This window comes from Phyllostomus hastatus, unplaced genomic scaffold, assembly GCF_019186645.2.
Source record: "Phyllostomus hastatus isolate PE091 unplaced genomic scaffold, TTU_PhHast_1.1 phas_contig_948, whole genome shotgun sequence".
Lineage (NCBI taxonomy): Eukaryota > Metazoa > Chordata > Mammalia > Chiroptera > Phyllostomidae > Phyllostomus > Phyllostomus hastatus.
This window is the reverse complement of record NW_025333993.1, coordinates 3,271,681-3,292,668: the sequence shown is the minus strand read 5'-3', so window position 1 is coordinate 3,292,668 and position 20,988 is coordinate 3,271,681. Positions and strand designations below refer to the sequence as shown.

The window sequence follows — 20,988 nt, the reverse complement described above, 5'->3', positions numbered from 1 at the left end:
GATAAGGAATATAGTCTCAAAATATCTCCCCACTAAATATTTATTAACTGTGAAGGGTGAAAAGCATGGTGGAGAAAGCTGGCAGAAACGGTTTTAGTCCAACGGCTTACAATTAGCACCATCCACAAGGGGACAGCCAGGGGCCGCGTGCCACCCGTCGGGGGAGGAAAAGCACACGGCCTCTGTGACGCCCTGGGACAAAAACGCACGACTTGGGTCTAATCACGAGGAAACGGACGGACTGAAATTGAGGGACACTCTATAAGGTGAGCTGTCCATAATCTCCAAAATGATGGAGGCCAGAAAAGTCACGGGAAGACCAAGGGTGGTCCAGCCTGAGGGGAGAAGGGATCCCGGAGCCGTGAACCGGGAAGGTGTGGGGAGAAGAAAGGTGAAAAATAAGGAAAACCAGCCTGTTGCTCCTTTACGGATACCACATACACGCGTGCCCGATGCTTCCCGTCACGGTGAGCACTCGTGTTCGCCGTCACTGTGATCCTAGTAATGACTGGCACTTAGCTACTGCTATTCTTAGGTTGACCGATGAGTTTGTTGAGAAAACCCACCACACTGGGGTGGTGTAATGGGCACTTAAGTAGTGCCAGCAACACAGCACGCACACACCCAAAACGAGTGCGTGGCCCTTGCCGGCCAAGGGACTCGCCCAGCTGAGACCGGCCACCTGAACACTTCCATTCCTCCCAGAACTCACGGAGAACCATATATGAATCCAACCACTCCGGGTCTCTTACTGAGCAGCTGAATCAAAATCTGGGAAAACTACTTACGAGGCCCCTTCCCTCGGCCTGGCCTCAGAAACACAAGGCCGAGGACCAGCCCCTGCCCGTGGGCCCATCCCGTTCTCATTTAGGCTACACGTGAGTAAAGCAGCGACCAGGCCGTGCCAGGGATTTCTGGGAACACGTGGTCGGGGTCATTACTCTGGGCTGGGGTGAGGAGCGGGTGAATAGGCGCTGGGAAGTGTTTCCGAGAAGAGAGATAGATGCCACCATGTTGACGCTCAGCTGGGCAAAACGCAGGTTTGCATGATCGTGAGGTTGACTAACCAACCAGAGGAGCCCACTGCTGAGGAGGGGGCCCATGGCCGAGCGTGACACCCCAAGGCATGCACAGCAGGGCTGCGGCTGTCCTTTATTTTGTGAGTACTTCTATGACGACAGGGGGAACATTTCCCTCCAGACAGAAGCTTTATATGAAGAATACCTGCCACTGAGCTCCAAGAGCTGATGTCTGCGGGGCCAAGGCAGGCTCTCTGGCTGCGTAAACACACCCCGAACACACCGTCCTGTGCATTTGTCTGAGACCAGGGTGGACGCGACAGGAACATAACCCCAAACCTCGGAAAGCTTGTCACTCAGAAGAAAGGGCAGATGTAAACTTTCAGGACAAAATCAGTTGGTGGCAAATTGAATAGAAGGGCTAAAGGAGATTCAAATAAAGATTTTGCCACGTATTCCTGGTGCAGTGTTTTCAAGAAACTTTTAGCCAGGGGATCCCCAGAAAGACTAGTTTAGGGTGTCGGGCAGCCGTCTGAAGAGGCGAGTGCAAACCCAGGGGTAGGAAATCGGAATGACCGTCCCAGCCCATCTTTCCTCCCCTAGTTCCCAGCCAGCTTGCTGGTGGTGAGCTGCATTCTGCAGCTCCCGCCTCCCCTCACAGGGCAAGCCGACGCACTGTAACCGAGTCAGCGTGTGCTGGGGTCACGAAGAGCTACTTAGAAGGAAGAGAGACGCTGTCACACGAGGCCTTGAAATTATGAAAGAAAACCAGTTACCGATTGGCTACGCTGAAATGTTGATGTAGGGTGCTTAAAAACTTTTTTATGCATTTACCCCCACCATCGTTTTAAAAAAGACTAATTGGAACAGTAAAGGAAAAAGTGGGTAGGCAGATTGCTGCTTATGTGGTTTTATTTGTGGTGCCCCAATCAGTGAGGCTGTGGTGCAAACAATTCTATGGGCACCCTGGAAATGTCGGGGAAAATTAAATTTCTTACGGCTTGTGCGTGGCTATTCCTGTTAGCCAAACAGAAGGGTTTCATCTTCACGTTCCTAAATGTCCATGCTATTAATCATTATTATCAAAGTGTAAAACATTCCAATCAGACGGAGACTCAAAACAAAATACAGTACAAATTTATTGACTCCCATCATTTTTAGTCAAGATTTAAGCAAAGGAAACAGACAACAGAATTGGATACAAATAAGCAATGGATTAACATTCCACAAGAAATCCTATTTGACTATGAGTTTTCAGTCCAAAAAAGCTTATTTCTAAATAAAACCAAATGATTTATTCTGCTAAAGGTATAACAACAAAATATACACAATTATAAAACCACGTTTTTCCCTTTTATCAATAAAACATTTATTTAACGAAAGTTTTGAAACAGTCTTGAATTAATCTCAATTAAGAAATTATCCCTTTTTGGAAATCAGTATCAACCAAGTGTGACTGTGGAAAATCTGGACAGCACTAAGAAATGACCAAAAGCACTGAATTCAATTATTTTACAGATTTACAGTAAAATACTTTGGTTCCCAAATGACTGTCTCTAAAAGGCATTTTTCAAAAGCCTGACATTAACTCACTGTTCAGCTTCCTCCTGGTCGAGTGGCAGTGCCACAGCCAGGGACACTGAGAAACACTGAACGTACTAAAAAGTAGGCAAACCTCAAATTTCTTAAAGTGCTAAAGCCACAAGAGAAAAACCTATCTTTAAAACTTAAAAAAGACCAGTGTTAAAGAGCTTATTAAAGAATGTCTATTATTTAAAACAATGTTTTTCACAATTATTGCAAAAACATTTGGGATATCAGAAACCGATGAAACTGACTTGTAATATTCTGGTATTAGTGCAATTTATAGAGAAACTTGTTATGAATGACATCTAGTTATTTTGTAGTAAGAAAATTCAAATAATTGTATTTCCTAGCGTTCCAGATTACAGTGGCACACATGTACACACACACATTTGAGGGAACAAAGGCCGACGTCGGATGAGTTTCCTGTCTCTCGCGCACCCCGTCCTGTCGGCCTGTAGATGAAAACGCCCCTTGCCTCCGTGAGAGGGAGGGCAGGCTGTATTCCCGCTTCCGTTCTCAGCACCAGTGGGTGCTGCGTGTGGATCACAGCATCACCAGTCAAGTGCGGGGGCCAATTTTTAAAGAGAAGGCTATTACGACCCGTAACAGCGCAGAATCTTCCCACAAACGCACACGACCTCACTGTTGAAGTGTTAGTTGTGTATTTTGGTAAAACTATAAATGCATACTAATCCTACCAGTTTTAAAGGTAAGTATTCTGTAACCCTTGAAGATACTACTATAAAAAATGTGCACTACTTGTTACCTCCATTGCTTACCTTGATAATGACATGTGTTTTATGGTGTTCCTCCCTCCCTCCCCAACGTGAAGAAAATGATTCAATAACAAGTTCTCAGATTAACAAAGAATATATTAAAACATCTTACATTCTTTCCACAACTGCATAAAAAAGCAGGCATCCTGAATACTTACAAGGAATAATGAATTTTCTACATTTTCAAAAATTACAATTGGAAAAAACTTTTTCAAGAATATATTTGCCAGCTAAAGAGCTGCAATGAAAGACCAAGTTGTCCTACACCAAGTATTTGTCTGAGATCAAGTTTTCAAAAACCTGTTTGCTGAATAAAGCAAGTAACTCGTCTTTCATTACTTTACTTCTTAACATTTAAAATAGTTACATGAATGGAAGCATATTTTATTTTCTGACCACCAAAATAAACTCTCAGCCTAATGCTTTTAAGGTACAGTATAAAAAGTAATAGAAAAACCAGAACTGCGTTATAAATGTTTTTGGTTCAAAATTTTATTTGAAATCTTACCTTCCTTGCTTCGACAAAAATGTGAACTAACGAGACAAACCACTGGCAATTTGTAAAACCTAACAGGTTTGCAGAGCCTATAGTTAGATCAAAAATATTTGTTACTAATTCACTTTATTAAAAAACCTCAAAAAAGTAGAATAAAGGTTCAAGTCCTGGGATACTAAATTTACAATGCCAAGAGACTGTCTACCATGGAATTAGTAGGGATACTTGAACAGCTGTAAGTAATGATTACTCTGAGGGAAGCTTCTGTAGTGGTAGCCACCAGGTGTCAGGGTAAGAAATACCCAATCATACAGGGGATGAACTCAATGGACAACAATCCATCCTAATGTCTGACATAAAATCATATGCTTTAGTTTTGCCTTTGGAATGCAGATTTCTTCAAGAAAATATAAAGATGGTGATAATCATTCACTGTAACTTAATTTGACTTTATTTTCTCCATCACATGTAGGTAAGAACAGAAATGGGAAGTAACCACACATATTTGGGGACTTCTAAGTTTTCAAATGAACGAATACGAGGGGAAATTTCCCATGTAATTTCTATAATGTATAAAGTCAGTTAGTATTTTATAAAAACACTTGGATTTCAAGTAAGAAATAAGCACGTCTTTCGCAGCACTGGTGCGGAATGTGGGCACTGAGACCGACGAGGACAGACAGCCCTGCGCTGCCGGAGCGCGGGGTTAAGTGCTCAGGCAACGATTTCTGAGTCACAGTAGATTTTTTAGAGAGAGTAGTTTGTAAAAAAAAAAAGTAAACTTGGGAGTCTTAATCCGTATCACTACCTTAAAAGGCATTTGTAATTTCAATTTTTCTCCTTTTGTATATCTACCCCACCCAAGTGAAATAAAAAATTTTACCTTTTGAACCAGCTCCTTGAACTTTGGATAACACCCACTGAAAGGCTTTCCATTGCAATTTAATTTCAAATACAAAGTAGGAAAAGAAGCCCAAACCCTATGGGCCGAAAGAAGAAAAACTGACCTTGGACCCTTGACCGTGCCGGCTTTCACACCTATTTATGAAACACTTGAGTGGGGACCGAAAGCAGGATGGCTACGGATGTTTTACCACAACCTCCAACAAATCCTAACAGAACTTTTCACAGGACAAAGAGGTAGGAAACTGTATATTGTAAATATTGGTTTTGAGAAGCACGTGAGACTGCAGTATGGCATTCCTCCCTCTGCTTCAAGTCTCCAGAAGTGAATGGTGACTCGGGATTCAGGGCTGCTACACTGACTCTGTGAATGTAGGTCCTGACCTTATTTGTTATGCTAATGTTGTTAATTTCAAAATAGTGCCATGTTACCTTTCTTCCAGATGCACCCAGTTCTCAATGTGTGGCAGCGTAAACCAGAGGAAACCCAACACTCAGTCCTTCCGACGCCGGGCGGAACTTGGACCGGTGATGCGCACACCGCACGATGCGGCGTTTGGGATACAATGCCGGTCGCTGCTGCAGCTTCCATGAATGCACTCTAGGGGCCTTCCAAAAATCTTTTTATTTTCATTTCCCATCTTCTATCAATAATTATATTAAATGACCCAAGAGCAAGTTTTTATTTTAGAGAAATCTAAGTATTACTATTGCTGATTTAAATTTCTCACAATTTTCATACAAAAAAGTTCTACGTGACCACAAAATGCCAAATATTTTTTATCAAGTGTCAGGATAACTTATTAAAGTTGAGGTTTATCATTTTTTTTATTGCTCGAGTATTCTAAAGTCCTAAATTAATGCTGCAAACTACTCCACTTGTTCCTGGTAAGTTTTGGACTTAAGAGCATGGCTAAGATTTAACTAAAACTTAGGTGTCTGATATAATCAAAACAGAAATCTTTTAATAGTATTTTACTAACTGCAAATCAGCGGAATAAAACACAAAACCACCTCAAGTAAAAGATTATACTGACACTGTGGAATGACGAAACATGCAAACAACCAAAAGCAATCAAATTTCAACATTAATGAAGTAAAAATGTCCTGTGACTGTAAGGTCAGAAGCACTGTATTTTTTACAGCTTTCCTAAGTAGAGGAGTAAAGTTTTGGGTAAAGACATTACTAATTAACATCAGTTTACCTCAAACTTATATTCCAACATAACAATTTCCAACCTTTATTATTCTTTTGTAAAAAATATTTTGCTTCTTATATGACACATTTCACCATGTAGGCTGCAAGGTGGAGACCACCCCCATTTTGAAAGGGTAGGTCTTTTAATTGTGGGTTTGTTCATGGCTCCAAAGACTGAACGCAGTCTTGAATGTCCTATGGCAAAGTTTACACATAAACTGTCTTTTAAATGTAATCGCTGAAAGGGGCGGGGCGTGGTAGAAAAGTGTGTCTGATTCTTGGGGCACGAACAGTTTCTCCGTGGCGGGAGCCGCGTTTTCAGACAGACCCGTGGGGCTGTCAGGCTCTAGGGGCTGGATCTTGGGCAGCGGCGGGGGCGGGGGCAGCGGTGGTGGCGACGGAGAGTTTGTGGGAACAGGGCCCACTTCGGATTCTTTGTGTGCTGAGTTCTCTGTAGCCTGAGACATATGGGACTGGAAGTGACTCCAGAGCCGGAAATTGGTGCGAAAAGCTTTGTTGCAAACATGGCAGATGAACGGTTTCACGGAACACAACAGCTCCTGGTGCCGCTCCAGCTGCTTGTGCGCTGTGAACGTCTTGCCGCACTTTTCGCAGGACCACAGGCCAGAGTCCTTGCTCGAAGCTGCCTCTTTGGGAGCTGTGCTGGCCTCGGGCACCGCCTCCTCAGCTTCCTCCAAAGGCTCCTCTTTGACTTGGATCTTCAGTGGCTTTGAAAGGCTAAGGTCTTCTGGGAGACAGGAGGAATCTTCTGAATCGAAGTTGACCTGCTCTGAACAGTCACTGAATGTGTTGTCATCTTTTGGAGTGACCACGTGGTTTGCTTTCTGAGGCTCGGGCTGGGCCTGGGGCCTGGAAGAGCCGGTGACCTCACCGTTGTGGTCCAGGATGGGTAAAGAGAAGTTTTCAGCGAGAGACATGGTGTTCTGATTGTGGACTTCCACTTGGTGCCGCCAAATGCTGAAGGAGGACTTGAACGTGCGCATGCACTCCAGGCACGTCAGCTTTTTGTACTCACACTTGCTCTCGTGCTCGTGCTTGAGCTCGGGCGAAAAGAACCTAAGGCTGCAGTAGGGGCACACGGTGGCGTTTCGGCACAGTCGCTCGTGGCTGCCTTGCTCTAGGAGAGAAGAGAGCTTAGCGTTACAGAGGCGGCACTGGAAAACCTCCTTGTTCTCTACCGCACCGTCAAGAGCGAGCGCTTTCGGCTTAGCGACCTTGTGTCCTCCAAGGGGCTTCTCTCCTGGGTGCATCTTTATGTGCTGTTTGAACTGAGAGAGAAAGCGATAGGCCTTTCCACAGTAAGTGCAAATGTACGCGCCTTTGGCTCGCGACCTCAAGTTCCTCTTGATGACTTGAGCTGGGGAACTACTCTGCCCCTGAAAACCAGGCTTGCTGCGCCTCAACTTAATGATCAGGGCCTTCTTAATCTCTCTCTCTCTCACTATGTCAATCAACTTTCTTTGGAATTTTTCATCCAGAACGGCATGTGAACTAGAGGCTGGTGACGGGTTCTTCACTATGCCGTGCTGGGTCTGACAGTGGGTCCACACCTTGAAGTTTGTGTGAAACCGCTTGTGACAGATGTCACAGGCGTAGGGCTTTTCTGGGTTGTGGTACATGTTAATGTGCCGGTGAAGACCTGCTGTTGATCTAAAGATCTTAAGGCAATGTTTGCATTTAAATTTTTTGTTTGGTCTTGTTCCCTCCAACTCACCAAATTCATCTTTATTCAAGTCAGAATCTGGAAAATCTGCATTGAGAGTGGGGCTTGAGCCTTCCTCAAGATTATCTTCTGACACCAGAGTGCCATGCTCATCCACCTTTAACTTCTTCAGCGGCAGCCTGCGGTCCGCTTGGAACCTCCTTTTGGCTGGGAGTCTGCTCATGTCTTTTTGGTCATCTTCCGTTTTCAGAGACTGGTCTCTCGTGCCAGACGCCACCGCGGCGGCATCTCCCACGGTGACCCGAATGATGTCAGAGGGGTCCGCCAGTGGGCTGCAGGGCTCCGTCTTGATTCGCACCTCGGAGCCGGCGGGGGCGCCCTCCCTCTCCGTGGTCTGAGAAGCACTGAAGGACCTGAGACGGTGCGGCTGGGGAGCCCCGTCGTCCAGAGCTGGTTTTTCACCGCCCTCTTTTAAAGATGATTTTTGAGACACAGCACAGAAGACACTCCCGGGTGCGTCGCTGGGTGCCGCGGACGAGCCCTGGGGAGGCTTCAAATCTATGGAGGGCGAGTAGACAGGAACCTGGCTATCCATCGACAGTGACCGTCGCAGGAGGCTCTTAACGAGCGGGCCGCTCCTGTCGATGCTCTGGTTTGCAGGAGCAGACCCACTGGACGGGATCACCAAGCCTAGCTTTGAATAGTACAACAAGTTTCTGTCCTCGCCTGGGCCACTTCCTCTGTTAGTTTCTTTCAACAGATAAGGAGTCTCCGACGAGCTTCGGAGAGACAAAACAGGCGGCCGTGGCCTTTTCAGAGCCAGCTCTATAGCCTTTCCTTTGGGAAGCTGACCGCTCCCACCCGGTTTATCGTCCACTGCCTGCCTGTCTTGTAGCGGCGTGGAAGGCAGGACTGCGTTCCTTTTCACCAGACTGCTTCTGTTGGTGTCGTCCAGAGATCCGGAACGTTCGAGAGGCTTTGCATATCCCACTGAGCCGTCTTTTGGCCAACTCTTCTCAGTCAGTGACAAGTTGTGAAGGGGTTCGATGGGCTTGGGAACATGGGGCTTACTGGTGTTGGCCTTGACTGCAGTGCCTGGGGGAGGCCGAGAGGTATGGCTTAGATCAGGCGGACTCTGACTGACAGCTTTTCCTTGTGCTTCGTTCCTGCTTTGACAGACAATGACGCTTCTCTTTTGAGAACTGTTTTCATCGTGCTCCATGAATACTTTTTTCCTGTTGGGACACATTGGAAAGGGGGCTTGAGGTGTTTTAGAAACGATGTTAGTCAGAAAGGAGATGCCGAGGCTGTAGCCTAGTTCCTGCACAGCAGCAAGGCTGCCTTTCTCGACAAACAAAGACGAGGAGTAAATGTAGTTCAAAACGTTATCAAAAGCATCCGGTTCACAGAAGTCAAGCTGGAATACCGTTTGTGACTCATTCTCCTTATTTGTGAATAAACTATGAAAGTATTCACTGCTAGCAGCCAAGACATTTTTATGAGCTCGGAATTTCTGGTCTCCAACAATCAGAAGCACGTCGCACAACTGCCCTTTGAGGCGCTCCTCGTTGAGAGCGCTCAGGAGAGAAATGGCGTGTGCTGGGTTGATGTAATGCTGTAATCCCTCCATTGCTTGGGTTATCTGAAAGACAAAGTATGAAATTATTATGAACGATGCAGTAAACAGTCTCCACCAGGCAAAATGCTCCTCAGGGGCAGGGCTATTCGAGGTCTTTTCAGAGGTGCCAATATTTAGCAGGTTATAGGCACACAAAAGCTTTCTGGATGAATAATCTTATTTAAATAACAAAAAAGATGAGGAAACAAGTCTCACGGTGTAAGTAGATCAGTAAGCGTTAAAATTTAGGCATTTTTAGGAACTAAAGACTATGACACAGGCATTTTCATGCCATCAAAAAGGCTGCTAGAACTGAGCAGGTATGTAAGGAAGCAATGTTTGAAAATGAGGGTTTATTATTTAGGTCTTTGCCTATCTGTTGTTTGGTTCTATTCTTGTTATTATTAGTTTAGGGAATAAGTATAAATAAGTCCTGAGTTGCCTTAAGTCTGTAATTCTGAGAGGAAATCTACTTTATTACTGTGTAGGGATTCCCAACGAGCTGCCCAAGACATGTCTCTGTGGGATGAGGATTATTTTGAGCTAAAGGCAACGGAGACCCTGTGGGCTCGAGAGAAACCTGGCCCTCAGACAACCCAGAGGAACTGAATTAGGGACCTTGTCCATAATAAGATTATCAGATAACCTTTTGGACCTACCTAGATGGCAGGACGGACTACTAACTACTGAACATCTGCTTTTATTGTCCTACAATGGCTGTCCTCTGCTCTGAAGCCCCCAAGATGCCTCACCTCATCTGAAATTCAGCATGTCACATGTACCTCATTTCCCATCTCTGAACCTCTCATGTATTCGGGGTTTCCAGACATATATATGTAATTAAATTTCACTATTTTCTCTTGTTAATCTGTCTTATGTAGATTTAATTATTAGATCACCCTAAAGAGCCTCGAAGGGTAGAGGAAAGTTTCTTCCTCCCCCACAATTGAGTATATTTACTTGCAATGTGAATGGTACACAGTGGGCTGCAAAGTAGAGATCTTACCAGGCCTGTAAAAATAGGTACGGCCCTGGCTGGCATGACTCAGTGGGTTGCGTGCTGGCCTGCAAACATAAAGGTCACTAGTTTGAGTCCAGGTCAGGGCACATGCCTGTGTTTCAGGCCAGGTCCTCAGTTGGGGGTGTGCAAGAGGCAACTGAATGATGTTTCTCTCCCTCTTTCTCTCCCTCCCTTCTTCTCTCTCTAAATAATAAACTAATTTTTTAAAAAAGATTTTATTTATTTACTTTTAGACAGAGGGGAAGGGAGGGAGAGAGAGGGAGAGAAACATCCATGTGTGGTTGCCTCTCATGTGCCCCTGACTGGGGACTCGGCTTGCAACCCAGGCATGTGCCCTGACTGGGAATCCAAACTGTGACCCTTTGGTTTACAGGCTGGCACTCAATCCACTGAGCCACACCAGCCAGGCCTAAATTTTTTTTTTTAAAGATTTTATTTATTTATTTATTTTTTAGAGAGGGAAGGAAGGGAGATAGAGAGAGAGAGAAACATCAATGTGCAGTTGCTGGGGGTCATGGCCTGCAACCCAGGCATGTACCCTGACTGGGAATCGAACCTGCGACACTTTGGTTCGCAGAAAAATTTTTAAAAAGGCACAAATTTGGGCCCTGGCCAGTTGGCTCGCTTGATTAGAACATCATCCCATACACCAGAAAGTTGCGGGTTTGATTCCCAGTAAGGGCATGTGGTGGAGGCAACCTGTCGAAGTTTCTTTCACATCAATGTTTTTTTCTCTCTCTCCCTGGCCCCTGCCTCTAAAATCAATAAAAAACATATAGAGTGAGGATTGAAAAAATAAAATAAAAATAAAAACTGAAAATAGGTATGAATTTTGAAAGTGAAAACCATTTGCTAAATACCACTGTATCCTAATTACTATATTACAAAGGTTAGAAATGTTAAAGAGTAAGAGTTTTTTTTTATGCTAAACATCTTGCAATCTTCTGAATATTTTATTCTTACCAAATCACATGTTCAACAATAGCACAAAGGAAAACTCTCGCTTGGGTCTAAACTAAAATTGCTAATTCTAAATTAAAGAGTTTGAGTTGGGATTCCACCGAAAGTCTCTTCAAATCTAAAGGTAAGACACAACCTAGTGGCGGGGTGCAGGCTCTGCCCAAGACACTGGGGCTGGAGTGCTGGCTCCTCCCTTGCTGATGACCAGCCTCTCTGAGTATCGGGCCCCCCCCGTCAAACGGCAGGAACTGCGCCCTCCTTCAAGGCTGCTTCACGGTTTAGGTGACACAGCGTCCTGTGCAGTAAGGACTTTACAAACGCTGTGCAGTTCATTTGTAGGGTTAATAGGCATTTAATTCAGTATCAAAAAAGGGTCTAGATCAACTCCACCCATGTCTCAGGGTCTGCTTTTGGGGAACCCACAATAAGACACCAAGGGAATCTGACACTGTAAGTACAGGCTGAGGAACTGCGTGAAGACTAAACCAAGAACGTGACGTCCGTCCTTGAACGTGAAGCCAATGGTATTCCACATACCATCTGTACCCTATCCCTATATGCTGAAAGTCGACATTTCTTTTTTCAGAAAACTTGGTTCAGAAAGTTTCCTTCCTTTGCTTTCTTCACATTATCGTCCCCGCTTTTGCTCTAAGCAGGCACTTCCCACCCCTTGAACCACAGGCACCTATAATCTTTGAACAAGAACACATGGGAATTAGAGAACCTTAAGTCACTCAGAACTAAACTGTAAGAGAAACAGTCACTGTCCCTGAAAATTACTTAGGGATTAAAAGTATTTATCTGATACTGCATTTAGAGTATCAATGAGACTGCTTGCCCGAGAAGTGGCTAAACACGCCCAAATTCATAATATGCCTGATAAACAAGAACCGTAAGGGAAAGTTGGAAAGAACTTTGAAGAGAGAGTCACACAGTGAAAGAACTGAGAGATTCTGAAGTGAGAGACTATTTCCAATCTAGTCACTCAAGCACTAATTGAACATTTACTGCCACACACTACTGTAAACACTTTCATTCATTAACTCAACATTAACAGCAACCCTAGGCTGTAGGTACTATTATTACCCCCATTTTACAGATGAGAAAACAAAACACAGATGAATAATCAACGTGTTCAAGGTCACCGGGACTAAGCAGCAGAGCAGGACTCACACAGAGGGACTGGCGTCAGAGGCCACGCTCTTAACCCTACACCACCGCCTCTGGTTTCCTCAGTCAGTGCTCACACAAACACTGGAGCTGGCTGCTGTCCCCATCCCTGTTTTACAAATTAGGGGACGGAAGCACTGAGAAGAGGAGTAGTGTGCCCCGGGCCACCCAGTCAGTGAGCAGTGGGCTGGAGTCTGGCCCCAGAGCCTGGAGTGTTAGTCATCAAGTTACATGCTTCTCGTAGTAGGACACCTGTCTAGTATGTGCCAGAACCTGCTAACTGTGGAGGATGTCAACCTGACAAGCACGATCCTGCCTCACGGTGCCTGAAGTCTTGCCTGGGAACAGGGCAATCCATCGTCGTGCTCCAATATGTGAAGCACCAGACGGGTGTGTACAGAGCAGAGAGGGAGCACAGGTGATGGGCACTGATCCACGTGAGAGGGAGGCCAGGGAAGGCATTCAAGATGAGGCCTCATGAACAAGCAGGAGTTAAGGCCGTGGGAAGAGTCGGGAAGGAAGAGTGAAAGGCATTTCAAAATTGGGGCAGTATGCCCAAAATCACACAGACAAGGCAGAGGATTGGGCTGGAGCAAAGGATACATGTAGGGGAAGGCAGGCAAGGAGGCTGGAGAGGGGACAGAGGCCCGAGGGCCCTGGGGCTCCACTCAGGGCTGTTAGAGGACCACGACCTCTCCTGCCTCCCCAGTAGCCCAGGACGGGGGCTCTAGATATCCGGAGCGACCAGATGGAGAGCACAGGGCAGCGCAGGCCCCTCACCTTCAGGTTGAGGTCCTTGCTTTTACCTTTCAGTTCAATTACTAAGACTTAAAAACAATGGCCCCTTTCCTGGTGGGGCTGCAGACAGATAACATTTTGAACTTTTGTATGTTATGACAGTAGGTATACTGATGGAGTTTCACAACTAAAAACATAAAATGCTACATCAAGAATGCGGGCAAAAAGGGGGGAAAACCACACCTGCTAATGTAATGAGATAATCCAGCAAAACTCTTTGTGGCTGGTGGATGTGCATGCAATCTGATTTCTCAAAATCTGTTGCCCTTTCTGCTCTTTGGCCCCCAGATGAGGCCAGCTTTGCTACTGGGTATACTTTCTCCACCACAGACCTGCTGGCTCATCAAAGTCCAATTTCTTATGCATGTTTTAATTATGAATAATCAGCCTCACAGAAGACAGTGCACCATAAGTGTGAAAGCTCTCATGTACACACCTTGCCACCTGCATCCAAGTCCTGTACCTTTTCCTTTGCTCATCTCCACCTGACTCATCAGTGCAGGTGTTCCTGCTACCACTTTTAGTCACGGTGGAAAAACCTCAGCACTCTTAAAAGAAAAGTGGGTGAATTGTGAAGAAAAGGCCCTTTGTGAGTGGCAGAAAAGGCTGGGAGGAAATCCCCAGGAAAACCAGATTCTGAAACAGGGCTGTGACTTGCTTACCACTCGGAGCCCCGCACACAAGTATCTTCCCCAGCTCTTCCTGAATTGTTTCTATCTCATGTTGTTTCCTGAAATTTCAAAATAAGAGAACCTTTATGATTAACAATTCACGGAAGTCACAGCTGCATGGGACTTTCAAATCAGTGCATTTGCCTCAACTCCTGGCTTTGCCACCTATTAGACGTGTAACCTTGCAAAGGTCACTCAACCTTTCTAAGTACAAGTGGTCTCCTTAACCTGATGAGCGGGGCTGACACTGCCCATTCACAAAGGCCTCTCACGATGAACACGAGACGCAGCACGTCTGAAAGTCCCCACCACACAGTATTTCTGACACAGCCAGGGTGCGTTTTATTCTCTCCCTTTCCTAGTTGGTCACGTGGGCCTGTGAGAAGCCTTGTGTCACAGGAGGCGCTGTGACGGCAGATGAGGGAGCTGGCTCTGTGTTCTACAGTAGCACACGTCCCCGCGGCAGGACAGACACGCGTGCTGACGGGTACAGAAAGTGGACGGTAATACTGACCGCAGGAAGCAGTTAACTGGGCCGGGGTGGGAGGACAGCTGGGTGAGCAGCAGGGACACCAGGAAGATCCGGGACTCACAGCTCACTTGACTACTACAACAACACTACAGGTTCCACTCTTCACTTCCCACTGCAGATCCTGTCCAGAGATACTTCACTCATCTGGTCCTACCAGGACTCCAAAACTCCCAGAAGGCTAGCCACGGCCTGTGCGGCCAGTTCCCTAGAATGGCTACAAAGCCCTTCACAACTAGATCCCAGAAAATTAATTCACACCATCACCTCAAATTCCTCAGATACTAAATGCTAAGAGGAGCGGGGAATTCATATTTTAATATAATTTAATTCAATGCCAATGATTTTCTCTTTATACCAAATTTAGATCAGTGGCAAGAAGTTAAAAATTTTAAGGGGGTAGGTGGAAGGCAGGCAATTTTGATATTCACAACATTCTGGGGATAGAAACAGGAAATGGAAAAGCACGTGGGTAAAAAGACTCATGGAAATGAGAAAGGGGCTCAGAAAGGAAGATGGGAAGGAGCCGGAATAATCTCCTCGCTAACCTTCAAGTTCCAGAGACTAAAACTCAGGTGGCACTGGAGCTCAGGTACGTTATCAATCAGACTGGCTCCAGACCACCACACAAATCCTTCCCACCAGTTCTGTGGGGAACCGTCTCTCTCCAGTTGAAACATCGACCTAAAATTGAACCCTGGGCACGGGATCCTTGGGGAAGCTGGGGGCTGCTTATACAGTCCTGAAATGGCAGTGGGGAAGAAGAAGGGGTGCATGTCACAAAAGGGAAGCACACAGTCCGAGAAGCCATGCACCTACAGCTGACTGGAATATAAACACGCGCACACACGCATGCACACACACACGCCATTCCGCCCCAAAACCTCACCTCTGGGTTTAGCCCCGATTCTCTCCACTTGATTTTACTATTAGATGGTGACAGGGAGCTGGCTCTGAGTTTAGTTCTTATCGTCACTCACTCTGGGACAATGGAGACATCCAGAAACTTCTGAAGCTCCTCACATTTCAAAGCCAGCCTTGCTTATCTGATCCTTCAAGAGAGTAACGTCACGCACTCCCTTGGATTCCACCTCCCCACATTTTTGGTCTCTAGAGAAGGTCTGATTTTGGTTGCAGGTGTGTTCTCTGCACCTCCAGCTGAATGGCCCCACTGTAACGGAGTCCAGGCCCAGTGGAGCCTCTCTGGGCCCGGCTGCCTGCAGCCACCACTCCTCCTGCTGCAGGCGGCGCCCTGGTTTGGCTTTGGAAGAGCTGCACGCAGGCACGCACACACTCCCAGGGACAGCCTGAGGCCTGCTCTCCCTTGTGCAGGGCAGGCATGCAACCGAAGCCAAGCCGATTGATCGGAAACTTTCCCTCTGGAACATGGGCCCGGCAGAGGCGACAAAGGCAGTAAATGAGTGGAGCTGATTTATCTCCGCAGCAGCCTGGAAGTGCAGCCTACCCGTGCCTGGCTACACCGATTCCTGCGGTTACCATGGTTTTTGTCCTTCCCAGTCCAATTCTTTAGATTTCCTTAAACCTCATGAGCAACACTGTATCTTTATAATAAATTCCTTTTTCTATTCAGCCTAACCAGTCAGTTTCTGTTCTTGTTATTAAATGTCTCTAACATATTTCTAAGTGGTATTCATTTTTCTGTCATACCTTCCAGATCCATCCTTGCTAAATTGCTGCTCCACTGAGCTTTCTACAACAAAGCTGTAATCATTCTCCAGGTGTACACATTGCGCATTACTATTATTAATGCAATTTACTTGAGCTCCTACTACATACTCGAGGCATGGTAAGATATACCTGAAACACAGGGGTGCACAAAATAGACAAGGCCCCATGTTTCAGTGAAGTAAATCATGACTATCAAGGAAACAAAAACCATGATACAGACTGTCCTCAGTGTTATAATGGAAATAAACAGGGTGCTGTGACTACGTGGAGAAAATAGGGGTTTGGAGAGGATGGTCAGGAAATGCCGAGGTGACATTTTAGCTGAGAGGTAAGATCTAAGTGAAATGAGCCAGCCCTGGCTCTAAAAACAAAACACTAAAAACAATGGTTCTCCATTAGGTCAAAAGGCAAACTTTTAAAGACCTGTACTCCAAGGCTCTGTGCATTTGGTTTCCAACTATTTTTTAGATTTTCTTCCCCTTAGTTATCCAGAAGGTTAACTTCGTCTCTGAGACACAACCCGCACGCACCTCTCGCTTCTTCCGTCACCTAATCTGTGATGTTCTACACCTCACCTAACCCCTCCCCAGCACGCCCCTCAGCCTGACGTTAATCATCTTTCAAAGCTCAGCTCAAGTCCCAAGTGACTCCCCCCACTTGCCACCCATTCACATGCTGAAGTCCTAACCCCTCAGTACTTCAGAACGTCTTTAAAGGGCTAATTAATTTAAAATGAGGTCTTTGGGCCCAACTCCATCCGGCTGGTACACTTATAAGGAGACACAAACGCAGAGGCATGCCATGTGAAGACAGAGAAGACAGCCATCTACATGCCAAGGGGAAGCCTCAGGAAAAGTCAACCCTGCAGATACCTTAATTTTGGACTTCTAGGCCCCCCGAACTGTGAGAAAATAGACTCCTGTTGTTTACACCACCCAGTCTGCGGTCCTTCCTCATGGCAGCCTAAGAAAACTAATACCCCTTCCCTGACTACTTCGGTCTATAACAAGCACGCACCTTTCAACTCCCGCATTACACAGAGTGGCACCATTTACACAGCGTGTATTCACTGCCTCATACTGTTAGCCGTCTGTCTCACCGACAGAACTGTAAGCCATTTAAGGACCGAGAATCTATTTAATATCTTTTGACGCTCTTCACAATGCTCAACGTATTATCTTGCACAACAATCCATATTGATTTTTCAGTACTCTGGCACCCCAGTTCAATGCAGGAGTGGAAACCATGCCTTTGTTTCCTAACATGAAGCCGGGCCCAGCACTGCTCTGCTTTGGAATATTACCCTGATTCTCCTACCACTTCCTAGATAAGACCCAAATGCTGGAGTGGCACACAAGACTCTTCCGACTCTGGTCACAATTCCTCTCTCCACCCTTACTGGACACACCGTACTACCCACTCTACAAACTTGCACCCCTGATTTCTACCAGGTAAACATAGTTGTCTTCCTTTTCCTTTACGTGGTCACCTTCTACAGAAAGATCCAGCTCAAATGTCACTGTTCCCATAAAGTTTAATAGTTTGTACCTAGCTGGTAGTTCAGTCATGTGAACTACCATCTTTCATCTCTTTGCAATAACGTAACTATTTCTGAGCGATATGCTTTCATATCTCCTTCAGGAGAGTCCCTGAAAGGGAGAACCCTTGTTTCCACCTGTGTATCCCTAATGCTTAGCACAAGGCCTGGCAGGTTATCTCCTGGGCAAAGAGAGAAGTCACCACGCTCAAGGCTCGAGACCTGGACTCGCTCACCTTCATTGCTCCAGCCATCTGCTACAGAGCTCAGCACGTGGCAGCTTTCTCTGCTTTGTGCGTAAGTTCTTGTGGCGTTAATTTACCACTGGGTAATCACTTTGAAATCTGTGTCTCTGCTTGGACTTCTCCTTGGAACTCCATCCAGCCTCTCAGGTGCCCAAGGAAGACGCCCATCACAGGGTATGCCACGTGTCCAGGACGGTAGGTATGACCCACACCCCCTAGTGCCGACCCCCATATCTGCTTGTCCTCACATGGTCCCTGTTCGGTTTGGTGTGCTACCAGCCACCAGGTCTTGCAAACCTGAAACCTCTTCTTCTTCCTTCTAGCGTGCCACTACCACCTGTCAGGCCTTGCTCAAGGATGGCTCAAGAATCTGCTCTCCCATCCCCATTCGCTTTGGGGACATATAAAACGGTCCCTTCAAAGATCTCTTCTCCCAGAAACTCCCTCAGTAACTTGACTCTTTTGTTACACACCTAATGCCCCCTGCTATAAACACTATAAATTTCTCGAGGGCAAGGGTTATAACCTTTTCAAGTAAACCAATGCCCCAAATTTCTCCTTTCTTTTTAACAGCAATACTTAGGGATACTTAAATTTAAATGTAAAGACTGTTAGTCATTAAAGATGAACGAGGAATTGACTCCAAGCATCGGAGGGAGAAAGTTTTAAAAATAATCAACAAGAAATCTTTCTAAAATTGATTAACCTATTTTCTTGTTTTAAACAAGGTACACAGAACACAATGCAGGCTCCTTACTGACGACTCAGGGCCTTCATGAGGAACGACCCCTGGGCTATATACTGTAACACACTATGGCTTCGGATGCTGGATGCGACAGAGCTGTCGGCCCTTGCACTAAAACCCCCAAGCTGCTACACTGTGCGGAGCTGGATGAACGTTCCCCCCGTCTCCGCTGTCGGGCAATTCCGCTGCACCCCCCCTAAAAACACCCCACCTCCAAACACGCCGCTGCAGAAGTACTCTCCTGAACCACGCAGCCCTGTGGCTGGAGGGCGCAGTAACCGGGGTTAAGAGCTAGGACCGTGGGGCTCCCCTACGGCCAAAGGTACGATCTCTTGTAGTCAGCTACTGAACTTGTTCCGGGTAGGTGGTCTGCGCTAGGACAGAACCCAATACAAGATCACGGGGACTCAGACCGGCGCAAGTCTCTGGGCTGGGGTCTCCAGCGCCGCGGGTCTGAAACCCCCCTTCCCCACCGCCTCCGGCCGCAGAGTTCGGACCGGGGCTTTCTCAAGTGGGAAACCATTAAAGCCGAGCAGAAACGCTTGTGGCCAGCGGAGGGGGCTGTGCTCCGCGGCGGGCAGTGGAGAGAACCGAGAAAACAGGTCTTCCAAACGGCCCGGAGAAAGGAGTGCGCTCCGGGGTCCAGGCGTCCGGCCGAGGGCCGGCCAGGGGGCAGAGCGCGGAAAACGGGGTTAACTTGGGTTACTGGCCGGTTATCCCGGCAGCCGCCAGGCGGGGCCCGAGGGGACGACGGGAAGGGGCGCCGGCCGCGGCAGGTGCGGCGTCCCGCTGTCCCTCCGGGTTCCGCGCACGCTCGCGTAGCCCTCGGCGGACACCGGCCAGTGACCAGCATCCGCGACTGCGCGGGACGGGAGCACGCGCCCTTGACCGGAAGGCGTCCCAACCGTTCCGCGCCACAGCTCTCGCCGAGGCCGGGCGCGCCCGCCCCCAGGGCCACCTGGCCGAACGAGGGAAGCCCAGTGAGGGACGGAGCGTGCGCAGTGGCGAGGGCGAGGCCAAGTGCGGGAAAGGAGCATGCGCAATGTGAAGGCACAATGGGCTACGTGGGAGCCCGGGGCATGCTCGGTGAGAGACGGGAGCCGGCGCACGCGCAGAAGCACTCGGAACCCGCAACCCACTGGTAGAAAAAAGAGGAGAGAAATCACCTCAGAGTTACGTCAGGAAAGGCCGCGTTTTGCGGGGAGGCTGGGGCCTCCCACAGAGCCCCGCAGTTCTCCTAGGGCGAGGGCCGTGACAGTTACTCACCGGTCTTCAGCCCGGAGGCAGACGCCAGGTCCCTTTCCGCTCACACTCGGCTCGCGCGCGCCGCAGCCGCCGCTGCCGCTGTGATTCCATCCATCTTGAATTTGACGTCATCCCACACCAGGGATGAGGTCATCGCAGGCAGCGCTCGTCACGTGCGCGGTGCTGTGATTGGTCGCCAGGCGCCGGGGGCGGAGCGAGGGAGGTGCGCGGCGCCGGGGGCGGGGCGAGGGCGGGACCGATCGGGACGCCGCCGGCGCCGCAGTCTGCGTCGCGCCGCGCCGGGCTTCTGCCGGTACTGCGCCCACGCGGTTCTCCCCCGCGCCTGCCTGCCTTCTTTCCGCTCCGAGAGGCGGACTCCGGGCGGCCGTGAAGGGAGGCAGCGGCGGGAGATGCGTGCCCCGCGCGGGCTCGTCTTGGTCGTTCGCCCCGCCCCCGGCCCGGCGTGTGCGGCAGCTCACCCACACGCCCCTCGGAGGTCGGTTTCCCGAGCGGAAGCGCGTCCGCCGGAGCCGAGCTGGCGACCCGGGGTTGCGGAGTGGGGTGTGGCGTCACCGACGGCCGTGGGCACCCGTGCCGGTGATGCTTGGCTCGTGGTAGCTCTGCGTTGGGTCGCCCAGAAACATGGAAGCTTCACAGCGCGCGTGGAAGGTGCACCGGAGACGGATTTGCTGACCTTGAGCGCTAACATTGTCTCCTACTGAAAAGACCTGATCGCGGATGACCGCTTGATAGTGAACTGGAGTAAACAGGGTCTCCCGGTTCACTCTGCGTGAACAGAGTAGGGTGACTACTCCATTAAGCCTTAGGGGAAATGCTTGTCAACTGCGTGTTCACGGACAAAACCTACCCTTTTAGGAGGCACCCAGCTGAAGCACTGAGCGGCCACGCACGCAGCAGTTAACTTTCTCTCATATATGTATCAATTCTAACTCGATGTCTCTTCGTTTTTCTGCATGAATATTACAAGTCCACTAATCAGAAAACTCACCTCTCTTTCAATCTAAGCCAGAAAATTAGTGTAACAAATGCCAGACTGTAAACACGAAAGGGAGATTCTGTTAGATAAGCTAAATAGA

General features: G+C 47.8%; 1 protein-coding gene across 5 annotated transcripts; it reads right to left on the bottom strand.

Annotated features, from left to right (window-relative positions):
• Positions 1 to 2,139: 2,139 nt before the first annotated feature.
• Positions 2,140 to 20,189, bottom strand: ZBTB21 (zinc finger and BTB domain containing 21). 5 transcript variants are annotated; one of them, XM_045852550.1, is made up of 3 exons: positions 19,913 to 20,189; positions 13,893 to 13,960; positions 2,140 to 9,305 (listed from the first exon to the last, which is right to left on the bottom strand). In XM_045852550.1, exon 3 carries the CDS (start codon positions 9,291 to 9,293, stop codon positions 6,123 to 6,125), a length of 3,171 nt encoding a protein of 1,056 aa, XP_045708506.1. In that variant the 5' UTR covers positions 9,294 to 9,305; positions 13,893 to 13,960; positions 19,913 to 20,189; the 3' UTR covers positions 2,140 to 6,122. The 5 variants fall into 5 exon arrangements, with proteins under 5 accessions (XP_045708506.1, XP_045708509.1, XP_045708510.1 ...); XM_045852553.1 differs by lacking the exon at positions 19,913 to 20,189 and adding an exon at positions 17,893 to 18,870; XM_045852554.1 differs by lacking the exons at positions 13,893 to 13,960; positions 19,913 to 20,189 and adding an exon at positions 17,893 to 18,870 and having other exon boundaries at positions 2,140 to 7,117; positions 7,715 to 9,305.
• Positions 20,190 to 20,988: the final 799 nt, after the last annotated feature.